We start from the raw sequence: 24,141 nt of genomic DNA on the forward strand, positions 1-24,141 counted from the left end.
GGAGTCACCTGATTACATACTGGTAAAAGCAGCTAATGGACAGCTGTATCGGGAGCCCCTCTCCCGTAATATTGCAATAACTGATCCAGTTTCAGGATTGACTCAGAAAAGCAAAATTGTTGTTTCTGCAAAATGCCCAGTAAACCTCTTGGGCGGAGACCTCATGCAACTATTCGGTATAGCAGTAGTCCCAACCATGCAGGGTATGGAAGCACAGTGACAAACTGATACCTTTGCAGTGCAATCGGAGGGTGAAATGTTTTATTGGTACAGCCAGGACTGTGACCGAAGAATTATGAATGTAGCCATCAGCAATGTCCCCTCCCTTGACATTGATAAGCAACACCTGTTGCACTGTATCCTGTATTATTGTAACACACCAGGACCCTGTATTATTGTAACACACCAGGACCTGACAAGGAATATGAGCAAGAATGGTTTAAAAATCATGCAAACAGATTGATATTACATAACCTGTACTGGGACACAGAAGGGAACGGTGTAGCCAGCTGTTCATTGCCAGGAGTTCTTTACACTTTATAAATCTAATTGATTACCACGTTAGCTTAACCAAGAACAAAAATATAGAATGGGCAGACCTAGGAGAAAAAGTCATGAGATGGGAGAAACAGACAGAATTAGACCTGTCAGAACAGGGAATACAAATACAGAAGTTGAATTGGATAACTCAGACCCACCTAGCCAAGCATTTGCAGTCTAGCAAGGACAGCCGATTAGCACTCCTATTAAAGGAGGAAGAGAATGCCTTACAAAATATACCAGAGACTCTCTGGTCAGCAGGAAAATCAGATGTAGGACTTATTCATACAGTGGGACCGTAACTATCACGCCAAAGTCAGCATTTAGACCACAGAAAAAACAGTATCCCTTAAGAAAAGATGCAGAGGCAGGAATAAAGCTTATTATAGCAGCCTTACTTAAAGGGGGAATACTGGTAGAATCTCCCGATTCACCATGTAATACACCCTTATTTCCAGTTTAAAAAGCAAATGGAGAATGGCGTATGGTCCAAGATTTACAAGCTGTAAATGATGCAGTAATACCAAGGGCACCTACGGTGCCAGACCCACACACCCTGTTGAATGATTTAAAACCTCAACAGAAGTATTTTTCTGTGGCAGACATCAGCAATGCGTTCTTTTCGATACCGATACACCCTGACAGCAGGAATTGGTTTGCATTCACATTTCAGGGGAAAAGGTATACATATACGCGACTACCACAGGGGTATTGTGAAAGCCCAACAATATTCTCACAAGAAATGGCAAGCAACTTGGCGGGATTCACCCCACCAAGAGGCAGTCAGATTTTACTTTATGTTGATGACATCTTGCTGGCGGCCCCCACCCAGCAAGATTGTAGAGAAGATACCATAGCGCTATTACAATTCTTAGCCGCTGAAGGACATAAGGCAAATAAAAATAAACTGCAGCTTTGGAAAAAACAAGTCAAATACCTGGGATATGTAATATCCAAGGAAGGTAGAGCATTAGATGAGGACAGAAAAGTAGCAATTTTGCAAGCACCAAAACCCACTACCAAGAAGGAAATGATGTCCTTCCTGGGTACAACTAATTTCTGCCGGAGCTGGATTCCAAACTATGCTTTGGAATCTGCACCGCTAACTGACCTTCTATATAAGAAGCCTATGGCAGCACAGGATTTGTTACAATGGACACCAGAAGCAGAATCTGCTTTCTGCAAACTGAAGCAGTTAATAGCATCCTCATTAGTTCTAGGATTACCAAACTACCATAAAAGTTTTTTTCCAAACTGTAGATTGTAAGCATTTATATGACATCAGTGTTAACACAACAGCATGGGGATAAGTAACGCCCCATTGCTTACTATTCATCACAACTAGACCCAGTGGCACGGTCCTTACCCCACTGTGTACAAGCAGTAGTTGCAGCTGCAATGGCAGTACAGGCTTCGGCCTCAGTAGTTTTATTCCACCCTCTCACTTTGAGAGTGCCTCATGCAGTCGCGATTATTTTACTACAAGAAAAGGTAGCATATCTTTCCCCTGCTAGGCATCTTTCCTGTATGACTATATTGTTGAGCCAACCTCACATGACAATTGAATGATGCATGACTTTGAACCCTTCTACCTTGCTCCCAATCCCTGCAGATGGCACACCACACCGCTGCCTGCAGGTAATTCAGCAAAAGACACTACCTAGAAAAGATCTCACGGATGTCCCCTTGGATGATGCCGAGGTGACATACTACGTGGATGGTTCGTGCAAAAGGGGTCCTGCAGGACAGAACCTAGTAGGATATGCAGTAGTTTCTGACACTAAGATTATAGAAGCAAAACCTTTACCACACAACTTATCTGCACAGGCAGCAGAATTGATTGCCTTGACACGGGCATGTACCTTAGCAGAGGGTAAATGTGTAAACATTTTTACTGACAGCCAATACGCTTTTTCTACTGTACATGTTTTTGCGCAACAGTGGAAAAAACGAGGAATGATAACATCTACTGGCAAACCTATAAATCATGCACAGTTTATTTTAGAACTTTTAGAATCTATTCAGTTACCTCAGAAAGTAGCTATTTGTAAATGCACAGCTCACACCAAGCAACAAGATAGGATTTCAAAATGTAATGCAAGAGCTGATACAGCTGCAAAACAAGCAGCTACAGAAGTATTTCTTTTAAATGAGGAACTACAACCCTCTGAGATTTTAGCCTTAGAAATGTTAAAAACAATGCAGACACTCACTACGCAAGCTGAAAAACAAAGATGGGTAAAACGAGGAGCAATTCTCGAAAAGGCGCTGTACATCTCTAAAGAAGGGAAATGATACTACCATCTAATTTGTTTAGATATGCAGCTTTGTTGAGCCATGGGCAGTGCCATGTCTCAACAGGGGGGATGGTACAAGCTGGTGAACTAGGTGTTCACAATGTACGGATTTACAAACTACTCTAAAAAATTTTGTTTGATGTGTCAATTTTGCAACAAACATCAAGCACAAGGGGCGTTAAAAGCCCAAACAAGGGAGTTTCCCTACACCACCATATCCATTTCATACTATCTGTATGGATTTCATAGAATTGAACAAATGTGAAAATAAGAAGTATTGTCTTGTCATTGTAGATATGTTTTCCAGATGGGTGGAAGCCTTTCCAACCAAAAATCCAGATGCAGCCACGGTAGCAAAAGTACTTGTCAAAGAAATCATCCCTAGATTCGGCATTCCGGAAGGGATCTACAGTGACAATGGTACACACTTTGTAAACCAAACCATACAGCAGTTAAGTAAGCATTTTAGTATTTCTTTAAAAAATCATTGTGCATACCATCTGCAATCTGCAGGGCTAGTTGAGAGACATAATGGTATACTGAAAAACAAATTAAGAAAGTTAATAGCTGAGACAGGAAAGAATTGGCTGTATCGTTTGCCCCTGGCACTGCTGAGCATGACAACTGTTCTGACTGCAAAAGGATTGACTCCTTTTGAAAAACTATTTGGAAGGGCCTATTATACACCCCAATGGAAACTTCTCATGTCCTCAGACAAGGAAGCTGATTTTACACTAGCTGAATATATGAAGAAAGTCATGAATTCTAAACATTTGTTGCAGTCAAATTCTGTTTCAGATAAAGAACAAACCGAAACATCGGAAGTGGCAGTGATCCCCAGGGAGTGGGTGTGGGTGAAGAATATAAAGAAGAAGAATTGGTCATCACCAAGGTGGGAAGGTCCATACCAGGTGCTTCTTTCGACACCCACTGCAGACAAGATAGCAGAGCGAGCTTCGTGGATCCACCTGACGCACTGCAAACTAGTTAAGAACTTTGAACTGGACAAAAATCTTACCTCTCCATCGGGGCCTTCAGCACAAAGTCTGGCTACAAAGGGGGGTCAGATCAATAGGACTGATCCGTCTCAACCCTAGTGAAGAAACCATCGGTGCTGAAGGTCCTATTAGGGCAGAGAGTAAGAACACATGTCTGAAATAAAGATGACAGGATCCAGTAAGATCCAGATGTACCTATTCGGAAGAGTCAGAGAAAACAGGAATGCAGAACAACCATTTCCTCAGAAGTATTGCATAATCATCCTGTTGACTGTACTAGTGACAATAATCTTTTTGTTGTGGCCATTCCTTTTCACAGCCACACAAACTGAACTGAATAAGTGTGGAGAGTTGCACGTAGAGTGGCACCCAAACTTCAACACTTACCAGGCAATCAAATATGTGTATGCTGAGACCTTCAATGTTTCGAATTGCTGGATTTGCACAGCTTTGCCAATAGCATACGGGGGTTATTGTTAACTTCAGTCCCCCTAGGAGCCAACAAGATCTGGGAAAACTTAGTCTATGATACATCAGATGTCACATCACAAGATAAAGTAGCATTGCACTTGTCTGTTCGACAGAAGGGGACTGTGTGTTTTTACAAAAATGATACAGTTCAGGTGGGTTGGAGCAATTGCAATGTGACTGTCCCCTATAGATGCTACAATAAAACTGACCACACAGGTTCCTATTGCAACACAAGCTATGATTCATTTTTTGAACTGATGCATAGGACAACTGATGAAGTAAAACATAATGCTGACCACTATAAACAACTGATTATAGTTGACAAAAAATGTTTCATCCAGAGCCAGGACATAGTAAAGTTACTGCCAAAGTAGAAGATTGCTACTTTGTATGTGGTAGGAAAGCATATAAGTGGTTACCTGAGAATTGGTCCGGCAGTTGTTATTTGGGGTACCTGGTTCCGGCCATATGAGACACAGCAGTTTTACCTCAGGGGAAAATTCGGAATGTTCGACGAGAAATCAAGAAACCTATCAACCCAGTGGGGCAAATCAATGCGGGCTGGAAAAACCATCATGCTGTGATCCTAGGGAAAAATGGACTGTCACATATGGACTTGGGTGATACCATCATCTCATGGGCAGGTGTATTGCCAACATATGGAACAACAAAATCAATTTGGGAACTGAGAAAACTGTCTAAACTTCTTGAAATAATGAGCAATGCAACCTTTTCCGCTCTAGAATTGGTGACTGATGAACTGACTGCCATGAGAACTGTAGTGCTTCAAAACCGCATGGCTCTTGACTTCACCCTAGCGGTGAGAGGAGGTACTTGCGCTTTAATCCAGGAGGAGTGCTGTTCGTATATTCCTGACCACAAACACGAGATAGACAATCACCTTGAGGTAATTCAGCAGGTGTCGGCTATGACCAAGCCAGGACCAAATCATTGACGGACTTTTTCCAGAGATTGTTTGGGGGGGGGTGGGGCAGTATACTAATGAACATCCTGATTGCCATCTGTGTAGGAATGATCCTGCTGGTGGTATGTGTGTGCTGCTGCATCCCCTGCATGAAAAGACTGATTAAAGACTTTATAGACATGTCAGTTTCAGAAACCTTATACCAAGGTGTTGAACTTGAAGAATTGTTGAAAAATTGAAAATGCTTTCATAAGTTTATTTATTTTATTTTTATTTTACATTTGTTGACCGGGCTAGTCTAGCTGGATATATGTCCATTTTCAGTAGAGGCCCGGGGAGAAAAGCTCCAAGCAAAAACAATAACAATGTTAAAAAAAAAAAAATGTATAACAGCCATATAAACTAATCGTACAGTGGTAACATTGGTAAAAGGGAAAAAAAGAAAATGTAGTTATAAAAGTGTTGACTACAGACATTATGCTAAAAGTTAAACTAAATCTAAATAAGCAAGTATATTAGAAACAAAAAGGGTATGGGCAGAAAGAGTAAAGTCCTTAAATTCTATCCTATTACTAAGAGGAAAGCAAAAGAGAAGTAACTAGATTAGGAGGCAAAAGATGGGGGAGAGGGGAAGGGTATGAGCTGGAGGGAAATAAAAGTTTCAGTCAGGGTTAGCACAAGGATAGAGCCACTGAGTTTTCAGATGTTCTTTAATGTTTTTTTTGAATTGAGAGGTAGATGCTAGGGTAGATAGTTCAGGAGGGAGCTGATTCCAGTTTTCCCTATAGTGTTTGAGAAAAGTGAATCACCAGCTTTGTTGCTAGATTTAATTGAGGAGACAAGGAGTTTATTTGCTGAACGTAGTGTAGCCAGATTTTTATATGGAGAAATCAGATTAGTGAGGATGGGGGTGTCACTGGGGTGGTATAGGATCTTTTGGGTGATAAGTAACTGTTGACAGAGTATATGGTTCTGTATTTCTAGCCATCCTGGTTGTTTAAGGTTAAGGCAGTGGTGAGTTTTAAAGGGAGAGGATGTGACGAATCTAGCTATGCTATTATAGCAGGTAGAAAGTTTGGAGATGTTATTTTTAGATAGGTTGGTAAATATAGCAGAGGCATAGAAAAAGGTAGAAATCAGGTGGGTTTGGAAGATAGTTTTCCTGGCTGAGGGGTAAGGAAGGGTTTAATTCTATATTTTCAAAGTTTAAATGGAATGACTCTCTTAACTGCAAATCCTGAGTAGGAAGAGGTTAGGGGAAGAAAAAAAAACTGTTTATGCTTATTTTGAAAGTAGAATAAAAGTAATAAAAGGGGGGAAATGTTAGAAAAATATGTATTAGTAATATGCATTAAGCATTCGAGGTTTAAAAGGGTTGATACATTTATTCTGTTCACACTGCATGAATCTACACAGCTATTAGAAACTTATCAAGAAGCATTTGATTTCTGCTAATGTCAGCAAATAACAAGAAGTGTTTCATTTCTACTAGTGTCATGAGACTTAACAAAGAGTTATTGATTTTCTGCTTATGTCATGAGAAAGTACACAGCTGTTAGAAGCTTTGATAAGGAGCACAATGGATGCTTGAAAGTATAAACTGTAGTCAGCATTACTTGTACCTAAGCTAGAAATGTACCTTGAATCTAGGCAAAATGTAACACATATATTAGAACTGTACAATTGAAAGTTTGTGGTGGGCTAAAATAAGCCCCAAGGCCAGGTTGTTTTTCCTCAAATGTTTTGTAAATCAGCAGTTATTCTCAACTAGTCAGCAATTAGTCTAGTAACATTTTCTGTAGAACAATACAGAAAGCTGTGTCTAACTACATCAGCAATAGAAGTAACACTTCTGTGTAACATGGAAAGAACTGTATAAAAATGCCATACTAATTATTAATGTTCAGACAAATCATTCTGCCTGCATGCTCTGTCTCCTTGCTGCAAGTTAATAAAGGGTGCCATACTTGAACCTTACGTGAATTGGTCTTTGAAGTTTTTTCCTTTGACAATCCCATTCACATCACTAGTATAGTATAATGGTGCCGCAACATTTTTCTTTCTATTCTGGTGTAAAATTCCACTTGGGGGATGCCCAGAAGAGTGATGTTCAGAAAAATAGGGTTGTGCTACATCATTTCTCAACATTGGTATCGTCTCTAATATACCATTGATTTCACGTTCCTTATAACCTCTCATACGTAATCTATTCCTTAGATCCGATAACTTGGATAAAAATCCTTCATCTGAGGCATTCAACCTAGAACCTTTGGCCTTTAATTATATTAATGAATATGTGTCTGGGGTGCATACTCCTGTGTAGTAAAGTATTTCTGTAATAAGGTTTTCTGAAAATACTAGTATCTATACTACCATTCTCAAGTGCACGTATACAAATATCCAAAAATTCAATCCTTGTGCCAGAGTAATTAATCAAAAACTTCAAAAATGTAGTGGTGGTGTTCAAATAATGGTAGAGCTGCATTAAATCATCCATAAATTTACGATAGAAAGGAACACACACACTATACCAATCAGTGCTGAACATATAATCATCCTCCCATTTGGACATAACCATGCTGGCGTAGCTATTGGCGCAAGAAGTGCCCATAGCTATGCCATCTTTTTGTAAATAATAAATTCTACCAAATATAAAAATATTGTTTTCTAGTACTACATCCATAAACAGACAAATCAAATCCACTAATTGTCCACTACATTCACTATATTTAACTAAATAATCTTTTAATAACATGATTCCAACACTGTTAGGAATCATAGTGAATAAGGATTGAACATCTAATGTTATTAAATGATATTCTGACTCTTTTGGGAATAGTTTGACAAAGTCATAAAAATCATGCAAAAATGTTAAGAAAAATACAGTTTTGAAGGACTCTAATCTAAAACTGGTCTTAGATGCCTCTCAATGTGAATGGAGAATGGTTCAGTACACCAATTACATCCAGCTACTATTGGTCTTAATGGGGGGGGGGGGGTTTCGAATAACTTTTATGAACTTTCGGGAGTCCTTGGATTAGAGGTATTGACAGTTCATCAACATATAGAAAAGTAAACAAATCATAAGATATTAATCTACTTAATAAATAATCATTTAAGACCTTAAATATCCTAGTCCTAATGTTCTTGATCTCGTTCAGATCTACTTTCACATAAAAAGCCTGCTCGTCTAACATGTTCTTCATACATCCATAATAATATGACCTGTCCATAACAACAATGGGACCACCCTTGTCAGCAAGTCTGATCACTCTGGTATCATCTTTCTGTATATTCTCCAAAGCTAAGCGTTCATTATAAGTAATTGTTATAAAAGTTATTAACATTCCCTGTTGTATTCACATTCATATCAAAAAATGTATAAAGATAATTTCCCACTAATTTAGTGAATACTTCAACCAAGGGTTGCATGTTAGATGTATACAGGCTAGGTCTCTTAAAATTACTAACATTTACTGAATCACTATTATCAAACTCCATTTTAAGTAGGACATTTCTAAGGAATAGCTTAATATTTAACCCAGTGTCCGTCAGTTCACTCCTTTGTGTAGGAATAAAGGAAAGTCCCTTTTCCAAAACATTCAACTCCTCAGTAGTTAACATTGTCTTAGATATATCCCACACTAATATCCTGCCATCCTCCACATTTTCTTTAAAGACTGATTGGTAGTTTGTTCCACTGGCAATTATTGCTTCATGCATTCTCTGCTCCTTGAACAACTTCTGTTCTCATAAAAATCCTGACAGATAGGTAAAGGGAAAAGTTGGCAATCATCACCTTCTCGTGTCTCAATATTTTTGTTTTTACTGTTAATAGATGGAATCTTTCTTAAATGTCAATATTCAAATTATTCCTTGACTCATTTACAATTATATCTGCATTCTCATAATTCTTAGGAGAATGAGGTACAGGAGCACATAAAGTTATATCCCCTGATGCAGATTTCTCAGGCTGTTCCCCACTAAAAGTTCTCTTGCAGAAGCGGATCCCAGATTAACTTTACTCAACCTTGTAGAAAGTGTAATTGCTGTTCATATATTGACAACAGAGGTTATTTTGAACATCCTGATACAGGGTGTAAGTTCATATTCAAGGTTAATGCTGATTGTTGTACACCACACAGTTTATTTAGCCCATTGTCTAGTATACAGGGCATTCTATGTTGAAAAAAAATGACAGAATGCTGAAAGACAGAATAAGGGAACATCTATATAACATTAGGACAAGTTCCATGAATAATGCTTTATTTAAACAGGTTATTAGAACTAGTGCACTACATATTTTTAATTTTTTAGTCATAGATGTTTTAAAACCTAGTCCATGTGGTGGTGACATTAAGACAGTGACTGAAACCAGGGAATGAAAATGGATTATTAGGCTAAAAGCTGAGCAAGGGAAGGGGTTGAATGAAAAGGCATCCCTGAAACCGGTTTTAAAAGGAAGCAGTTTGAGGTCTTGATCTTGTTCTATTAGCGTACATTTTATTGAGCATTCACATCTTTGTACTTCTTATTTTTATGTCATTTTAATTGTTTTTCCTTTGTGTTAATTACAACTTTATATTGATTGGCAAGTTTAAATTAGATTTTTTTTAAAAATGGTGACGTTTGACTCTGTTATATAGTCTGATGAAGCTGATGTGAAAGTGCTTACCATATGTGATTTGTGCACCTTTGCTAATAAACTAGCAGTGTTTTTATTTTGTTTTATTGTGCCTTTTAGTCTGCATTATTCCATTGTGATTTTCTTTGTTGAAGTGGAATACATTTGCTTCTCTTCTGCCTGGCGTACAATCAGTAATAATTCTCCACAAACACTCTGCTTGCTGTCTCCCACTTTTAGTATTTTGTCCTTCTGCCATAGTTTTCTCAAAATCAACTCCTCCTGCTGGTATGCTTGCATCTTTATTATTAATAGGTCTAGGCTGCATTCTTGTAGCCAGGTTTGAAGCATACACATGAGGTGCCCTTTCAACTAACAACTCCTGCTGTTGAATACCGGTCCAGTTGCTCAGCTGTGGTTTCATAAAATTAATGCAGTCTGCTCCTTAAAGCTTTTCTGGTATAGCTGAAAATCTCAAGTTTTCCCTACATGCTCTGTCCTCTAATTCTGTTGTTTTTTTGAAACATCTCATCCTGAGCAGTATCATATTCAGCCAGCCTTTTCTTCATTTTGACCTCTCATTTTTGTAGCTTTATCACCTCATCTGAATATTTGTTTAAAGAGTTTTCCATTTTCCACCCTTTTGTTGTTTGTGTTGATACAGTCCATTGGTGTTTAGTTTATTTTAACCAGTCTTCCTGTAGATTACTGGAATTCATGTCTGGAGGTTGCATTGTTTTTTGCTGAACAGCTGCAGAGCTTACCCCAGTCGGTGTTTCTTCCTCACTTTTCATAGCTGATTTTTTCCAGGTCCTTTGTATTTCTTTTTTCCTAGCATCCTGGCAGTATACGTACTAGCCAGTTACTGAAATTTACCTATAAACACAAGTCTATTAGCCTTCTCTGCTGAGTTTCTGTTTTCACACTGGGAGAGCTAGAATTAAGCTGTTACTCAATGTGCAGCCATCTTGGAATTCCCAACTTATCACTACTCCTTGAAGTAATACTTCCTTATATCCAGACTGAAATATTTTCCCACTATTTGGCATCTATGACCCCTATCTTTCTGTCCACATCCACTTGCTGAATACACCACTGTAGCTGAGTATCCACAGTCCAAATCATACCCCCCATTCTGCTTCTTTCTTATAAAGTGTATATGCCAAGTTTCTTGATCTCTCTTTTTATCCCAAACTTTCCACATGATAAAGGACAAATTATTATCCTAGGGAAGAAATTCAAAGGAGGATATTCCAGGGTGACTGACACCACTGCTCTTTTGGCTTGCCCCTTAAGTCATTATGCTCTCTACTTAACAGATTAGGTCATGGCGACAATTTGGCTGCCAGAAAATATAGTGTAAAGACTTATCTTCTTTTTGTGGATGATTTAAAACTGTATAGTTCATCACATGAGGAACTGAAAGCACAACTGCAAGTAGTCAAAATGTTCTCAGATAACATAAGAATGTCATCTGGTCTTGATAAATGTGCAAAATCAACCTTCCAAGTTGCAGAAGCAAGACAATATCAATCTGGGACAACAATGTGATATAAAGGAACTTGAGCGGGAGAGAATATATAAATATTTGGGAATTGATGAAGGATTGACAAAACATGAACAAATGTGAACAAAACTTAGTAAGGAATATTTTAGAAGACTAAAATTGTTACAGAAAAACATCCCTCACATCTAGGAACAAAGTCCAACCTATATACTGATTTGTTTTTCTTATCCTAAATTATAGTTTTGGGGTGTGTGACATTGTCCGTACTCTGGGCTAGCAATCAAGGAGACATTCATTCCTCACCACTGACTGGTGAGGGACGGTCACTAAGAGTAAAGATGGATTCACACAGTATTTTCAGATGCAGCTCCCTGCACTAAGCACAATTTCCCTTAAGAGCACACAGGGAGCACTCTCCAGATTTGGGGATGGACTTTCTTACTCTCTCCAGGCCCACACAAAACTCCACACTGACCACCTTGGAGCTCTGTGTCCCTGTTCCCAGTAGCTGACACACAAACTTGAATATTTGAGTTTTACACACAACACACCTGGGAAAAACTGGCACAGATTTACTAGCTGTGCCCCTTTCTGCTCAGACTCAGAGGTAATCAGGCTGCCACCAGTTAACTATTTTAAGGCTCTTACAAAGGGTACCCAATTATACTGTGTACAATTAATAACAAGAGTGTGGCCAGAACAGCAAGGCTTTCAGGAATGGCCACACTTTCACCAAAATATGCATAAGTACTCTCTCAAGATGTTAGAAGCATTATCTGAAAGACCAGCCACAATAAAAGGTATTAAAATATTTAGTAATAAATAATAAAACAGAAAACAAGAGAATATGAACTACAATAAACAACAGAGTTCAACCAAAGAGATTTCAAAAATAATATTGGATAATTTCTCACAGTTACAGAAAACAATACTAAACTATTCTCACTAGATGCCCCTGTCTAACTAAAGAATTACTGTTCCCTGACTAATCACTAAAGCAAGGCAGGCTAATATGTGTTGAGTGTTTTACCACAGCAAATGCCAGATGATGTCTCTCTGTCTCACTCTCTCAGACTGACTGAATCTCACTAACTGACTGTGTGGATGTGTGACGTATAAATCCTGTCAGAAATCTTTCCTGTCAGATTCTTAAGTGCTGCTGCGAGAGTTTCGAAGAGTTCAGCTGGTTAGAGGATGACATCACCTCTGGTAACCTAATTCTGGTACAATACACACACAGAGCTTTACTAACATCTGTAGCACCATCTGAAAGCTATAACACAATTTCAAACTTTCCACCCTTCTACAGTTCACTGATAAAACATTCACATTTGATCAGTTACAGCAATACAACCTAATATACATTTACACATTTTTAACACTGGTAACTTTACATTTTTAACACCAGCTTCTGTACAGATCAGAAAGATAATCAAATGACAAACGTTTTTTTTTTTTCCACAAAACTCCAGGTGGCTTTGCTGGCATATGTACACATGTACTACCCTACTCTCCCTGGCACAGACAGCACTACCAAATATCATCACAGAGTGACTGACTGGCCCCAAAAGGTATTGGATCTGTTGGACAGGAAAGCAAGAAAAATGCTTCACACTTATCAAATGATTTATAAAAATCAGTGTATACCAAGACTGTACGTTTCCTGTTCTGAAGGAGGTATGGGCCTCCTCAAAAGTGACTACATGTATAGCTCTATAGTAGTTAGACTGCATACATATCTGCTGACCTCACAAGATCCAAACATAGTGAAAGTTTTAAAAATATGAGGAAAACAAGTTTAAGATGACTTCTCTACTTAGTTTAGCAGAACTATATCGGTGTCAAGTGGGAATGGAAATCAAACCAGAAGTAGACAAAAATCAGACAGTAACTGGATGTGCCACAAAATAAAAGAAAGAGTACAAGGAGAAGGATCAGATGAGAAGGAAAGAAATAAGGAAAAGGCATAAATATAGTTGCAAGTACGGAAAACTCCAGGAACAACCTCATGCCAATCAGGATCTAATGCAGGAATGGTTAAGGAGAGGTGAATTTAAACCAAAACATGAAAGGTTAATATTAGCAGCCCGTGATACTGGACTACGTACACACTAGTTTACAAAGTCCACTGAACATGTTAGAGAAACAAATGCAAATTTTGTGAAACAGAACTGGAAACAGTTGCACAACTTGTTGTTGGGTGTGACACACTAGCGGCAGAGGGCTAGTGTACTGAAAGGCATAATTAATGTGGCAAGACTGTTGCACAGGGGATTTTGCAAACATTACAATACTGAAGTAGCTAAGAAGCACTGGAAACATGAGCCACAAAGCATTACAGAGAAAGATGATGTTTATATCACATGGGATTACCAATCACCAACAGTTCAAAAAACAGATGTCAGAATAACAGATATAGTGCTCCATGAAAAGAGGAGAAAAGTAGCATTGATCATTGAAATTGCTACACCCAGTGATTAGCGTCCTACGTACAGAGACACAAAGTCATAAAATGGCATGATTTGCAGGCAGAAAAGTGGGTAATGTGAAAGAAGGATACCCAGAAAGTTACACTAGCCGTAGGGGCAATAGGCTTCATAAAAAAGAATTTACAGTTATATTTAGATATGCTACCAATACATGTAACTCCATATGAATTGCAGGAGGAGTAAATTCTGGGAACAATGTGGATGCTGCAAAGAACACTTTTGGCTAACATCAAAGAAAGAAACAATACTTATCTCACAAACTTTAATCATACTTTGACTTAGGAATGGTTGTCCATTCCTGTCATGGTATAACAAACCCAAAAAACGTGGAGAAATCAAATGATATATAAAAATCAATGCATACCAAGATTATATAGTCCTCATTCTGAAGGAGGTATGGGCCTCCTTAAAACTGATTACATGTATAGATCTACAGTTTTTGGACTGCATACATATCTGCTGACCTGACAAGATCCAGACGTGAGGAGAACAAGTCTAAGATGACCTCCCTGCTTAGTTTAGCAGAAGCATATCAATGTCAAGTGGGAATGGAAATCAAACCAGTAGACAAAATATGGCTGCAACTGATGTGCCAAAAAAAGATGAGAAGGCAAGAAATGTGGAAAAGGCAGAAATATAGCTGTAAGAAAATAAAACTCCTGGAACAACCTCAGGTCAATCAGGATCTGATACAGGAATGGTTAAGGAGCAGTGAATTTAAACTAAAAGATGAAAGGTTAACATTAGAAGCTCAAGACAGTGGACTACATACACAATGGTTTATAAAGTCCATTGAACATGTGGGAGAAACAGACAAATCCAGGTCTGTAAAACAGCTATGAAAGCAGTCACATGTCTTGTTGCTGGATGTGATACACTAATGGCAGAGGGCCTGTATACTGAAAGGCATAATAATGTGGCAAGACTGTTGCAATGGAGATTATGCAAACATTACAGTACTGAAGTAGCTGAGAAACACTGGAACATGAACCACAAAGCATTATTGAGAATGATGAACTGTGCAAATCCAGATACAGAAGTCAATTACACTGTCTTGTGTACAGAGACACACAAGGTCATAAAATACCACGGTTTGCAGACTGAAACAAGGGCAATGTGGAAAAAGGATAACAGACATTTCCAAGAGATGCAGGAGCAACAGGTATCATTAAAAAGGATTTACAGTCATATTTAGATATCCTACTGATACACGTAATGTTGTATGAATTACAGGAGGAGTCAGTTCTGGACATATTGCGAGTGCTGTGAAGAGCACTTTTGGCTAACATCAAAGATTGAAATAATACTAATTTCATGAACTTTAATTATACTTTGACTAAGAAATGGGATCCCATTCCTGTCATGGTACTAGAAACCCAAAAGACTTGCAGAAATTAAACCGAAAGAGATAAAAATCTTAGCTGCAATGCACTCTTCCTTGCAGATTTCTCTCACTCAAATACATAGCCTTCAACTTCTTAGCTCAAATAAAGCTGGACAAAGCCAAAAATAATGTCAGGACAAGCACCAAAAATAGGGACAAATTTTAAATATTGCTCTTATAAACTTATAATGTTTCTAGAATAAAAAGTATTGTGTTACCATGTATTTTCTGAAGGCTATGAAGTCTGAAACTGAAATGCCAGTCATTATTTAGTGACTTCATTCCTCACTGCTTTGCCACAAAATCCAGAAAATCACAAATTTTATGAGAAGCAGACTAAAATATGGGGCAAAAATCTGGACAGTTAGGAGATATGCTCAAATATATCTGTCTTTACAGATGTACATAAAATTTTCTGTAATGCAGCTTGAATGGCTGCCACTACAATAATATTCTGGTAGCTGTACTCTTGTCATGTCTTACACAGAGGTGTAAAAAAACAAATTACATCACAAATCTAATGCAGCCCTTTAATATCCATGTACAGAAAGGGAAATGTACACGCACCCTTTGCCAGCAGCATTCTGACAATTACAGACAGAAGACACAAGTGCCTTTGAGTAATCACTGTACTCGCATTTTCACTGACTTTTTCATACTAAGTACTGCCTTCCAACCCACATAAATATTCAGTACTACATAATATCTAATTCTTGAGGCAAACTCTGACTGTACAATGAGTTCATTAACCAACACAAAGGTTTCCTTTTCTTATTCTAAATTTCCTGTTCATGTGTCAATTTTCATATACAAATGTGTTTTTTTTTGTCTCACAGTAAGTTTTCTAGCTCCATAACCCCAAAGACATACTAACTTTAATATCCGAGATGTAACACATCATAACTAAAAGTTGTAGCAAAATGTCAACAGCCAAACACCACAGCAGCAGTGGTACCTCAAAGAGTGCCTAAAACAACTGAACAGCCAGATGCCACAACAATGGTAATTCAAAAGTGTCTTACAACAAGAGAACAGAAGTTAAACACAGTGGCAACACTGGTAACTCAACAGAGCCTTTTAACTGAATAATAGCAGCTGTATACCCCAACCGCAGTGACAACTCAAAACGGCCTTATTAACAAGTCAAATACCAGAGCAACTTATAGAAAGCCAATAACTGCAGTCAGACACTAAAATAACATTGATAAATGAGGAGTGCCTTACAAGTAAATAACAGTCAGATACCACAAGTGAATAACAGACAAAACAGTATCACAGATCGCCTACGTTAGATCAAAGTACACTTTTTCAATTCACCATTTACCAAAAATGAAGTACTGAAAATGGTGGATGAAAAACTCTTTTTATTACAGGGAGCAGGCCCCTCCACTTCACTCCTCATGGGGAGGGGGGCTCCAGTCTCTATACTGCCTAAATTATATATACATACTCCACTGTCACACTACAGTGCAGAAAAGAGCAAAATCCCTGGGAAAGTACTTTGCCAAAACAGAAGACGTTGCAGCAAAACACACTGCAATATTTAATTTTTTAATAAAAGCCTCCTGATCACCAATGTGTTAAAGAACTATAACGATGCCCAGCATCAGTGGTACTTTGAGTAACTTACAAGTCAATAACAGCCAGAAACAACAGCAACACAATAACTTAAAAGTACCTTGCAAGTCAATAACAGTCAGACACCCCAACAACAGTGATAACTAAAGTGTGCCTTACAACAAGGGAAAATCAACAGTATCATACAAGTGAACAACAACCATTGCACACCACATAACTCTGACAACTGAAAACTGCCTTATACACAAGTTAAACACCAGAGCAATAATGATTACTTAGGACTGTCTCACAACAAGTCAATAACAGATACTATGACGATATTAATAACTCAAAACGTTCGTACAAGTGAACAACAGCCAGATAACAGAACAACAGTGATAACTCAGAAGTGTCTTACCAGTCAATGACCAAAGTTAGACACCACAGCAACAATAACTCAGTGCTTTAAAATACAACTAGTCAAGTCTCCTCCAAAGAATTCCAGTTGTGACCCAAACTGACCTAAAATAAACCAATCAACAACAATTTGCAAACTTTAGTGCTTTGCAAAAAAGTGTAATTCCTCCACCCACAATATAAGTTATAAGGCACAATGATTTACACTAAAATTAGTTCATACATAGGTTCATACATTAGTACTAGGCTAACTACACTTAGGAGCTATTTTAAGCCTAGCCAATTACCCCATGTGAGAATCAAACCCTGCACCTTGTGTCTGTAAGTTAGACACCTTAACCACTACACCAACCTCCCACCAGTTATCCAACTCAACACCACCAATTGCTCAAACAGACACTATTTATACCACTACAAGTTCACCACTCAAAACATCAATGGAGCACCATTCCACCACCCAAAAACAGCTATTACACTATTACTCCCTCATAAATGCTGGAATCTTCTGGATTCTAAAGCATATCACTAATGTATAGTGCACGCAGACACACAAACCCACAAAAAAACTACTGTTGAAATGGACCTAATGTAATCCATGTGCCAGATGTGACTGAAGCTGTCTAAATACTCTGCACAAATCACAGGAGAGCCAGCAATACCTGCTGTCCCACAGAAAATGCCTGACTGTTAAACTGCAGGATGAACTCTGCTGCCATCTTGTCTGAATCATAGGGGTTTGAGTCAATGCTCTTCTTCTGCAGGAAGTCGATCTCAATCGTCATAGTTCCAACACACTGCTTAGTCTTATCGAAGTTGTACAAACACACTGAAAGAAAACAGGAAAAGGGAGGAAAAAGAAAACAAGGGAAAATGGGTAAAAGAAAAAAAAAATAATTACTATTACAATAAACAAAACACATACATGCACAAATTGATTTTATTTCAGCCCTTCTGTTTTCTCAAACTGTACATTTCGGCAAAAAAGTTAGTCAAGAAAATGTATGTTTGTGGCATGTGCTGCTGCCCAAAGGGCCTGGAAATTTCAGATTTTCCATAGACAGCTTGCATCTTTCAGATAACAAGGCATTCTGTGTTTATCAAACATATCCAAACAGAAGCAGGACTTAAGAAAAAATAACAATGAAAGTGACATCTCCAAAATGAGGCATCGTTTCAGGACTGAATCATTAAGAATGCAGAAAGTTTGAACTGCACAGACGTTATCACAAACATTTTACTGGGGGCATGCCTATAGTGAATGTGCTACCTACTGTTGACACAAAGTGCGGTAATGGAACTGTTATAATCTGCTATCACTGCACTATAATCACCAGTATGTGAAGTAGTTTATCTCCTTCAAAGGTTAGCTATCAACATACAATAATGCACTTAGGCATGGGCCTAGCGCTCTATAAAATCTACTGATGCAACTCATGTGAGATGTTGTCTTGAAGAAACAGTGAAATGTGTTTACAACCTCCTTTTTCTAATAGGAAGCATTCCGGAAGCAACCCCAACACATAAAAACACCCACACACCACCCCACAATCAAAATGTTTATGTTATGCTTTTCTTTCTTCCAGGTTTATTAACATGTTAATTAAATTTCAGTGTACACTGTGATGGGTTCTCAAAACCATGAAGTGTCTGAACTTATGTTTGTGGTCTTGAGGCTATCTTATGCAGCTGAACTCCAATCAATGTCCTTAAAAATTTCCTTCAACGATTCATGCTTACCACATGGAAAAGATTTTAGTGCATTGAGAACATTTTGTTTTTACTACTTTACAGGCAGCTTGATCTGCTCATGTTGGGGAGTTTATGTCAGCGTTAGCAAATACTCTAATTTTATTTATATATTTGACAAACGGGTACATTAGTCTGTGGCCATTTTCAGCCATGACCAAGCTAAAAGCAACAAATATTTTAACAGTGGTGCTGCCTTCACAGCAGAGATTTTGGCCTTGACTACACACCAGATGCTCTGGGTTCAACCAGCACTCTGGGAGGTGAGACAGCAGAATAGGAAGGGATAGAAATCAGCAGCCAATACTGTTCATACATCCTGCAAGGAAGGAGTAATTAGAGATCTACCAGCAAGATGTCATTTGGAAAAGGTACAGGACTGCTGCTCCTGCTCTTGTAGCTCACAGGGGTACAAACCTGCCAAAAGGCGGGAGAGCACTCTTCCTAGGTCAATGTTTTCCAGCCAAAACAGGAAGCTAGTGGCATTCAAAAAAGTTTTAACACCCCAGAGCATGAAGGCCGAGATCCCTGGCTCTTTTGATGCTGGGGATGTGTAGAATTATTGGACTTGTATAAGTGATTGGACTTGATGGTTAGCAGGAGGACAGAAGCAAGCATTAAATAAATAAATTAGTAGAGTGAGATAAGAACACAGAAATTAATAAAAGTTATACGCTATAGATTTAATTTTAATAGAAAACAGCACTTTACTAATAAATTAAATTAGTATATTAAGTCATAAAAAACAATAAAGTAGCATTTTTTATGCACTAACAAGAAGCCGTACAAATAGCCATAGTGGTATACTTTGTAAATGTACTGCATCAACAATAAACAGGTAACCAATCTGATCATTTCCATCCTTTTTATACCAATGGCTCCATTCCACTTGTAAAAAATTAAGAAACAAGTTTTTTTAAATGCTACACTCTGCATTTCTCTATGTTTCTGGTACTTTCTGACCTAAGATTTGGCTGTAAAGGGTCCATATCTTGGATAAATCCATTCACCCAGATGACAAATAACAGATGCTTTTACTTCTTAAATTTCTGATGGTCGATCTGAAATAACTAAGCTGACACTTTGTAGAAAAAGTACCGAGCAGTGCCACACCAGCATTTAGTCTGGTGAAGATGGGCCCAAAACTGTGGCACAGTTCAGTGTTTTAATCTGGAACCAATAACAACGAAACACTCCTTCACAACATGCTAGGACCCAAGTTGGCTTGTCACTTTTCTAATCCAAAATGAACAATAATTTTGCACACCAGAAGGATTGTTTGAATTCACTAAGCAAAAAAAAAAAAAAAAAAATCACCTTCCCTCTCAAACGCTTTTTAATACTTTGCTTTGTGAGGGATAGCAGAAAAACGGAAAAAAAAAAAAAAAAAAAACAAACAGTTTAAATCATGACAGTATATAACGACTACAATCATGAGCTGCACTTCTAGTCAGCAATGAACTTTCCACTAATGAATCCTTATGATCAAAACAGCTCCTTCACAGCAGCCAGAGCCGATTTCATTCACATGTGCTGGCAGGCACCCAGTTTTGTACTCTGACAAGTGTCTGGCCTCTCCATCACCTTTCTACCCACTGTACTGTCTAGTGAGAGATGAAATGCAGTGGAGAGTTAACTGTCTTGAGTGCCTCACATTATGTCATTTTGTGGACTGCACATTAATATACACAGCTGCAGTTTGATTCCAAAGCTAGGTAACACCTGGTCTTGACAAATGCTTGTTTAAAACTGTCAAATTAAAAAAAAATGAATAGGCAGCCTGGAGGATTGGATGGCTGTAGGTATTTGGAAGGACCAAAAGGTTCAGTGCAAACCTTTTATGATGTTACTTTGAGAATACAAGCAGCAAGTAGAGTCACATATTGACAAAAACTAATTTCATAAACAGAGGGTGAAAAATGCCTTCTACTGTGGAACATATGCATTTCAGCCCAGCTATGAAAAAAGAAACCACATTCATAAGGTAATGTGAAAAAATGGCCATTTGGTAAGATCAACGAGAAAATCTAAAGAAGAGTATCTATAGCTTTGGCAATTTTCAGTTGTTTCAATCAATAGCTTCACTAAAATGTTTCTATGATGTTACCCTTTAAATGTACACTGAATGAGTGAAATCCTGTTCTTAATTGGAAAAGTATGCATTTTAACTGGAGTCAAACAAAAAATGACTGCTATTACAAACATTAAAAACTACAGAACTATTGCAAAATATGTTAAGAAAACATTACCAATGACATACATCACAGAGCACTAAAGCTATGAGCTGCTAAAGACCTTCATCAGAAGTCCTGGGCTTCCATTTCCTAATGAGTAACTTTGAGCAAGTAACTTTAAGCAGACTTTTTCCCCTTTGTTAGAACCCAACTGTCCCTGATTTTGACTCACATTTTGGCCAGTTCAATGTAAAACTTAAGTCTTTCTGCAAAATTGCTGAGAATTGCAATTATTTATGATGGACATTTGAGTTTTAAACTTCAGATAGTTCAGATAATACATGCTAACACAAGACTTGTTATTCTAGCAACTAAGTACATAAGAGCAATATTTAAAATCTGTCCTTGATTTTGGATCTTTGTCCCTCACTATTTTTTTTGGCTTTGTCTAGACTGGTTGAGAGGTAAACCCCGTGAATGAGAAACTTGTGCCCAGTGCCTAATGAATTTACCTGGGTAAGAAATAAACAAATATTTTAACTCTGTTGGTAATTAATATTTCACCAGATTTTTCCATATGCTTATTTTGTCTCCATAACTTATAAATTGCAACTACAGTTAGGCTGAATTTTTATCAGGAAGATAATTTTGCACAGCAAATGCAAGAAAGACCTCCAAGACCATAGCCTAACTATTGTTTTTTGCTGAAATCTCCAGAAAACTATGGGATACCAGTATTTTTAGAACACACTGATTCACATCTTGCCCTGACAGAGAGATAATGCATCTGCTTTTGAGGGAAGCAGTGATCTGGCAGATTCATACTGCAAAAGTAGAAATGGAGATACCCAGTATAGGAAAGGCAAATGATCATTTTCTTTAATGAAAATTAGAGAGGTAGGTGGATAGTTTTCCTTTCTCTCTAGGTACACGATACTAGTGGATTGCACATCTGCTACATTCCACAAATAAATAGCAAGAGCTAAAGCTAAACATCGGGCACACTCACAGTCCCTACAAAACTACATGTTTGGGTGTTGGATGAAAATACACAGTGGACAGATAGCAAGCAATCTTCCAAATGAACAAGAAGCTACATCTGCAGTTTAATAAAGTCAATGTTTTAGAGAGTGGTTTCAGACAAATTAGCTAACAAGTACATGCACTCTGGTACAGTGTCTGACCCAAAAGGAGTGTACACCTTACGAAAACATCTAAAACCTGGCTTGGATGCTGAATGGGAATACAAAGCGAGTGGAAGTAAGTGGACTTTAACTGATGTGAAACCATGCTTATGGTTTAATGAAATTAAATTTTACTACTTCAGTAACTGTATAATCACACACTGGATATCTTCACTAGTGTCCAAACATAGGACTCTGAAAAATGGGGAATTTGGCAGCCCCAAAGTCACTGCTGAAGTGTGAGAAATCAAACAGTGGGTTGAAAGGGGATTTTTTTTTCATAAACTCCAGTTGATTAGAGAAAGCCAAACCATCAATGTGTATAGAAAGCACTTTCTCTTTAAGAAAGAAATTTATGAAGGCTGATAAACTCTTCAGCATCAGCGACTATATTTTACTTGAGGCTTTCACCCTTTGTTGCAACTTGGGCATTTTATCACTGTGAGGCACAACATCCTAATTACACAGGAGACTGACAAATGTAGGCAGGGGATATGGTTTGACTAGGTGGATACAAATATTGTCAGATATGGACTGACACTGGCATAGTGGGGCAAATGCTGCTGAAATGGCCATTCAGTGTGCAGTTGATTTGGGTAACATGTGGCAATGAAAAATGAATGATGAAGGAATACTTCTCAACGGGTTCAGATTAAAAATGATATCAGCCTTAAGACAGTGAGGTGTTACTTTGAAGTTAGAGTCACCAGAATAAAGCTTAAATTTCAAATATTGTCACTTGGGCTGCAACAAAATTTTGACATCTCTGAACAACAAGTGAAAGAGTTCAGAAAACACTGATCCAACTACTAAAAATGGTACACCCGCAGACCCCAAAGCTTGATCTTTCTGTGCATAAGTGGGACAATCACACAGCATGCTCAGATGATCAACACAGAGAATGACCATTCAAGCTATGGCAGCAGAGAGGGTTAGGGATGCATACGAAGATGTTCACATTCATAGAATGGACCTTCTTCTCATCACAATTAAGAGAGAAGGTTGTGATGGTGAGACAGGAATAGAGCCCTGACTACAGACCAGGTGACGTGAGTTTGATTAGTGGCTTGGGAGCTTGATGGCACAGGCACAGAGGATGGGTGTGCCTATCCTGGGAGGGAGGACTTCTTCTATATCCCCTAATGTTATAACAGGAGGCCAGGCTAGTGTGAGTTTGGGGGGGGGGGGGGGCAAACTTGAAGGGATTGTGATCCTTGGGTCCAGAGTTAAGATATTCTAGTGGCCATACCTCATGGCAGGCTTAGCCTTAAGAGGACAACAGCATGCTGTAGGGTTAGGCTGTAATTTAATAAGTACAGCACATCTCCTTGTGTGCCATGATGGCTCTCCAGTTCCTCACTGCCAGCTAGGGTGCAACACACTACAGACAACAAGGCTCCAAAGAAAGGCGTTTGGAATGGTAGGTAGGCTATGGATTTCAGTTCCTGCCTCAGGCTGCAGTCTTGCATGCTGCGATCACTGGCTCCAAAAGGACTGGAATGTTGGGCAGTGTCCCAAGAAGTCTCTGTGGGCTTAACATGAGACTCAAGAAGAACAGCATGCCACTGGTGATGAACAACACCAAGAAGTAAATAAATACGGTAGGACTGCAAAAATAAAAAAAAGAAGTTATGTCTTACTATAACATTCCATCTGAGTTGTCGATCTTCTTCCAGCCATCACTGATGGGTTCGGAACCGAGTCGACCTTATACCAAGCTTGCATGCACCAAAAACTCTTGAGCTAAGCTGCTACCCACAATGCCCTTTACTCAGTTACCTCAGATCAAGTTTGCATACAACATATAGAAGAAGAAATAAGTCAGAGG

General features: G+C 38.4%; 1 protein-coding gene across 1 annotated transcript in view; it reads right to left on the reverse strand.

Annotated features, from left to right (window-relative positions):
* Nucleotides 1–24,141, reverse strand: part of NSF (N-ethylmaleimide sensitive factor, vesicle fusing ATPase) — a 1,516,106-nt gene that overhangs the window by 754,229 nt on the left and 737,736 nt on the right. Inside the window, exon 5 of the mRNA XM_044055231.1 lies at nt 17,869–18,035. Within this exon, the coding sequence (XP_043911166.1) occupies nt 17,869–18,035 (167 nt within the window). The remainder of the gene's footprint in view (nt 1–17,868; nt 18,036–24,141) is intronic.

The sequence above is a fragment of the Protopterus annectens genome, chromosome 13.part0 (genome assembly GCF_019279795.1).
Source record: "Protopterus annectens isolate FY-2018-M chromosome 13.part0, PAN1.0, whole genome shotgun sequence".
NCBI lineage: Eukaryota > Metazoa > Chordata > Ceratodontiformes > Protopteridae > Protopterus > Protopterus annectens.